This window comes from Sesamum indicum, linkage group LG8 (assembly GCF_026168435.1).
Source record: "Sesamum indicum cultivar Baizhima isolate 11 linkage group LG8, ASM2616843v1, whole genome shotgun sequence".
Lineage (NCBI taxonomy): Eukaryota > Viridiplantae > Streptophyta > Magnoliopsida > Lamiales > Pedaliaceae > Sesamum > Sesamum indicum.
Window position 1 is genome coordinate 26,488,232 of NC_142664.1, and position 5,671 is coordinate 26,493,902.

At 37.6% G+C, this 5,671-nt stretch overlaps 1 protein-coding gene across 2 annotated transcripts; it reads left to right on the forward strand.

Annotated features, from left to right (window-relative positions):
• The first annotated feature begins 224 nt into the window (after positions 1 to 224).
• LOC105168946 (protein DEHYDRATION-INDUCED 19 homolog 3) lies at positions 225 to 5,440 on the forward strand. Of its 2 annotated transcripts, none has more exons than XM_011089168.3 (5): positions 225 to 579; positions 1,041 to 1,210; positions 1,797 to 1,874; positions 2,214 to 2,470; positions 5,098 to 5,440. In XM_011089168.3, exons 1-5 carry the CDS (start codon positions 504 to 506, stop codon positions 5,204 to 5,206), a joined length of 690 nt encoding a protein of 229 aa, XP_011087470.1. In that variant the 5' UTR covers positions 225 to 503; the 3' UTR covers positions 5,207 to 5,440. The 2 variants fall into 2 exon arrangements, with proteins under 2 accessions (XP_011087470.1, XP_011087471.1); XM_011089169.3 differs by having other exon boundaries at positions 226 to 579; positions 1,068 to 1,210.
• Positions 5,441 to 5,671: the final 231 nt, after the last annotated feature.

The window sequence follows — 5,671 nt, forward strand, 5'->3', positions numbered from 1 at the left end:
TTTCTACGCAATCTTGAGGAATGTTAATGTAATTTATTTGTCGTGTTTTTACCGGGAACTTCCAACTTTATGCTCAAAATCTCATCATAGATTTGGGAGTAATAAGGATGAGACAACACATCGGGCTGTCAGGAAAACAAAATCCGGAAAAGGCAAAAAAGAGGGGAAAAAAAAGAAAGAAAGAAAAAACAATATAAAAGGTGTGTGGAAGACAACTCTCTTCTTCCTTTCGGTGGATTTTCATTTCACCTCGCAAAGGCAAGCCCTCTTCGCTTTATCTCTCTCTCTCGCTCTCTCTCCCTCTGTCTCTCATATCCTCATCATCGTAATCTTGTTCACTCCTCATAAAAGATTCATAAATCAAGAAGAATTTCTGGGCAAGGATTTTTCACTGATCAGGCATACCCTTGATTAGTTTAATCAGCTCCTGGGAAGAAGAGAGCTTAGATTTGCAAAACCATTTTCAATTTTTTTTGAATTTTGAGGTTGAGAAAAGGAAAGCCATGGATGCTAATTCTTGGGCTGCTCGTCTCTCTTCTGCTTCCAAGCGCTACCAAACTGCTCTTCAATCTCGATCTGGTAAACGCGTTATCCAATATTTCAGCTTTTTGTTTAATGGGTAATTTTATTACGTGCTTCTAGTTAGTGGTCGAATTAATTTAGTTTTGGTCGGGAATTTTGTTTTTGTTGGGTTTACATGTGTGATGCTGTGAGTCGCATGTTAATGATTGAATTCTTTCGGTCTAGGTTTTGTTGAATTATTAATCTATGTGGAATTCTTGAAGGTGCGATTTAAGTTCGAAGTTAGGGATTTTGAAAGTAAACGTGTTTTTTCTGTTATGCTTGGTTTTCTCTGAGTTTTTGTGTGTGTGAATGACTTAATTTGTGTTTGGGTATTTTAACACTTCACCAGTGATTTATATGTAATTTTGAACGTTAAATGGTTTCCTTAAAAATTGGATCTTTGCTGGGGTATGTTATGCATCAGAACATGTGTTTATGCCACTCTAGCATTTGGGGTTGATGGGTATCCTTTGTAGGAATGAAATGGGATAGTTTTGATGCAGAAATGCTCATGGGATTTGAGGAAATAGACGTGGATGATGACATAAGGGAGGAATATCCATGCCCTTTTTGTACGGATTATTTTGATATTGTGGGACTATGTTGCCACATTGATGATGAGCATCCTGTAGAAGCCAGGAATGGGGTAAAGTTCTATTGTCCTCTCCATTACTTATATTATTATGTATGAAATGTTGAAGTTGCACCGAAACCGTTAAGAGATGTTTAACTGCTGCATCATTTGATGTGCAAAGCTGAGACTGAATGAACTAGATAATCATTGGTGATTCTCTTATATCAATAAAGTTTGAGAATTTATTACTTGTTATGGGATATGCAGAGACGACACTTTACATATATCATGGGGTAAACCATTCTCCGCTTTCAAAGTTTGTGCAGAAAAAGGAGAGAGATGGATCAATTCTGAATTTAGTAACTCTAAGCAGACTTTGTCTGCTTCGGTGGTTTAGGAGATGTTACCAGAATTCCTAAGCTTGTTCCATCCCACTCTGTTTATTTTTCTTCTCAAGATTTATTTCCTTGATCATTCTTAAAGGAACTCCTTTTAAAAGAATTTTCTCTTGAGAACTTAGTTTGATCACAAGCGTTCAAGAATGATCTGAATTATTTTCAAAGAACTTTTTCTTCCCTATGTTTCAGGCATATTTTATTTGATAGTAATTCCAATGTTTGTTGTTTCAAGTGATATTAAAATTAGTATATCCTTGCAGGTATGTCCAGTTTGCGCGATGAGGGTGGGTGTCGACATGGTAGCTCATATTACCTTGCAACATGGGAATGTCTTTAAGATATCCTTCTTCTTAGTTTGCATTTCAGTTATTTTTGTACTTCTCTTGAACTCAGTTACGGGATCATTTCTATGTTTCTTAATTCAAATTTATATTCTTATGCAGTCTTATATGTCACCCCAGGATTTGTACGAGATTCTATGAATGATAGAAGAAATGTCGTCTTACATGCAATTGGTTCTTTGGTTATTCAAAGTAACCCTGACCATAAATTCTTGAAATTTTGGAAGTGCAAGATTATGTCAATTCCCCAATAGCTGTTTTTTTTTCATTCATGCAATAAGGGTCTATGCTAGAAGAACTTAACCTTGCATTATGAGTTCCTTGACTAGAGATTACATGCAGCGCAAGAGAAAATCACGAAAAGCTGGTTCACATTCTACTCTTTCTTTGTTGAGGAGGGAGCTGAGAGAAGGGAATTTGCAGTCCCTCTTTGGAGGGTCTTCCTGCATAGTTTCTTCAAGTAATGCAGCGCCAGATCCGCTGTTGTCATCATTCATTTTGCCGATGGTCGAAGATTATGAAAATGTTCCATCACACTCTTCAACGGAGTCAACATCAGTAAAGAAAAGCTCAACTGATAGCATTTCAGAGAGGTAATAGACAGCTTCTGTCCCTCGGTTCTTGCTATGGTTGTATAGCCCTAACATATGTCATATGTCAGCATCCGGTGGCAAAAGATCTCTAGCTCACCTTTTTATATGATACTTGTGTCACATTAGTGTAATTCTTTGACAAGTTTATATGGGGACCCCAAAATAGTTAAAATTGGATGCTTGCTAGTTGCAAAGCATGCATATTTGAGACAAAGTGCTAACTCTAAAAGTGTGACAGAAGATCTGAACTCACTGGTTATGTGCATGATCCCAGTCCATTTTGCTACAAATTGGAGATATGTCTAACCTGATCTTCCTGAAAGGATAAATAGACACTGTTTCATCATTCTTTTTCTGTGGCTGATTGCTAAACTTTGTTGCACCATTTAAATTTCTTTACCTCTGCAAATTCTGAAGTATTTGACATGCTTATAAAGTCCTGAAGCTGCTGCCTGTTAAGCATCTAAATTTTCTTAGTTTGTTAGTGAAAGGAAGGTATGCATTTGTTGCTGCATTTTCTTGGAAAAGTTGATAGTTCCATTTGTAAGGTTTGTCTAGATCTTTCTATCATTTATTAATGCATTATTGTGTTCACTGGTTTTTTCAATGTTGAATTTGGTGACAAATGTTTATATCCGTTAGATACTTATAAGCAGCAAATATCATGAATAAGAGCTGCAAAAAGATTATGTTGTAATTGTGATAGACACAGTAGTCAGTCCTTGAAAATTGTTGTTTGGTCCTTCTTGGGTAACTTGGGTTTGCATACCATGAGCTCAACTTCATGTATGATTGGTAAAGATATAAGTATTTTTTTATTTGCTTATTCTACTACGGACTGGTTTAAACTCTGACAAAACTTTGATGCGGTGAAATCAACACTATGTTAGCAGTGTAGTTCACCTAAAACAAGCTCAGGTTCTTCAATTTGAGATATCTGCTCCCTTTTATGTGTTATTCCATATTCTTCTATCTGCACCTTTTCTCTCATCAAACATTCATGTTTATAGCAATACTCACAGTGAATAGACCTGATGACACAGAGATAGGAAGAAAACTATATCACCGAACAAATCAATGTTATGGGACTTTGTCTTGTTGGTTTGTTTGCTTGTGGGTTATCTATATCCAGGTCAACATAGTTGTTGATCCTGGTGACTGAATCAGCTAATTGTGGCTTGTAGCCTCAACAAACATAATTAGATTGCAAGTCATGGATGAAAAATCTGCAGTTCACTTTTAAGGATGGTAGCGGAATAGTTTGCCACTTCAAAGGCATCGGTGATGACTTGCTTCTTGTTTCACGTTTCTTCCTTCCTCCTCAACAAGTATTGAAAGAAGTCTTTATTCTTTGTTATTTCTTGAATATTCCCATCAGTTCTCTATTTGCCTGCTGCTTGTTATATGGTCATCCGAGACAACAATTTAAGGGTGTGGACACTCTGGCTTGCAGATCAGAACAGCAAAATCTACTTGCCTGAGTTCCATGCGTGCTGCGCCATAATCTTGCACATGCTCAAGTATTACTTGGATTAAAAATCAAGTTTACCAAGAGATTGAAGTGGAGAACTGGGGAGTACTGGTTTTTGGTGGGCATTGCATCCTATTATGTTGGTGACAAAGTACAGTTGGTTGCACTGGGGCTGGTTGACGTATCATGTCGAAGAGAGGTTTACAGGATTAGGTGACGTTGGGGGTTTTTTTTTGGGGGCGGGGGGGGGGGGGGGAGTATATAATCTTTCTTGGTGTGGGTATAGATTTTGTTTTTTTTCTTCTCCAGCTACATGGACACCCTAGCTAGGCGTCAGATCAATTTAAAGCACGTACCTTCATGAGGATGAATCCAAGAATTTTAAATGCTTCAGTTCACAGGCTTTAGCATACTTAAGTCTGCACTCAAATTTATGGAGGTGTCACGGTAAACTTGGGGTTGTTAGCAAAGACAATTAGCCGAACCTCTTGGGAGAAGGATTTAGATTTAAGGAGCTGGACATGGCAAAGTTAGGTCGACAATGATGTAGAGAGGGAGAAAGGAAAATAGAAGAGAGGCATGTGAATATTGGGAGACCAGTGAAGTATGTCGAGGGATTGACATTCTGGAGGACAATTATAGATCTTTGTTTCTACTAGATGTCTTTAACTTTAGTTAATCCTCATCTTTCCATTAAGTTAGAGTGGTATCAGATAGCTGAATTGGCTTTCAACGTGATCCCTGCTGAAGTTATGATCATAATGTATTGCAACACCTGAGATGCTTAGCTTAAAATTATATATCAAACTACATGGTTTTTTAGACGCTTTGAGTGTCTTCACTTAGAATAAGTTTTCTTTTGTTTTGGGGCTCTAGAACTCCTGCTCCATGCTTCGGTTACTGTATCTTGAAATGTCTGTTGATGATAGAGAAATAAAATCCTACAAACCTGTTGAATGGAGAATTGATATTAATCCTGCGCCATTGAGATCTTATATGGTAATATAACTTAATTATCTGGGTAGCTGTTACGACACTTTTATAGTCCAGTTAAGCTTCCCAAAACTTTGTTTTGTTCGGTGTTAAATTTCTTTTGAGGTTTCTACGGCCCTTCAAACTGCTAACGTAATCTCCTTTATTGGATTCTGTTTTGCAGAAAAGTGCAGCAGCCTCCCATGTCAATCAAAGATCAGGAGGAGAAGGCAAAGAGAAGTGACTTTGTTCAAGGGTTGCTGTTGTCGATGATGCTTGATGATAATTCATAAGTCCTGTGGTGCTGCTATGCTTGTGGACGAACTGCAAAATGGGCGGCCTATATGTGGCTGACTATGCCCGTGTATTTGAAATGGAAAAGCGAAATAAGTTTGTAGTAATAAATGTAATTTATGTTTCTGTAGAGTTAGTGGTAGGTTGAAGAAGATTGATGTATTTCCTCCTTTCGTATTGATTCTGCTTCTGGTTCACGCTTTAATGAAGAAGATGATGAACTTCTTGCGTTATATCATGATTTGCTTATTTATTGATTTTGTAGCGATGGAGCAGGATGCGATTATTTATTTGAACTCGGCATCGCCTCATTTGAGATGACGAGGCGAGGCAGGTCTCCAATTTACTCATCCTAATTGTCATCCCCAATAGGAGATGATCCACGGAGATCCCCAAAGTTATCAGAATGAAGTGGTATGAGATTGAATAACACATTGACAGAGGAAAACATATAGAAAAGAATG

Excerpts from the sequence above, each read along its gene's own strand:
- LOC105168946 (XM_011089168.3), top strand. The coding sequence starts at position 504 with ATGGATGCTAATTCTTGGGCTGCTCGTCTCTCTTCTGCTTCCAAGCGC. Across the intron at positions 580-1,040 it reads TGCTCTTCAATCTCGATCTG|GAATGAAATGGGATAGTTTT; the intron begins GTAAACGCGTTA and ends TATCCTTTGTAG. Across the intron at positions 1,875-2,213 it reads AACATGGGAATGTCTTTAAG|ATGCAGCGCAAGAGAAAATC; the intron begins ATATCCTTCTTC and ends ACTAGAGATTAC.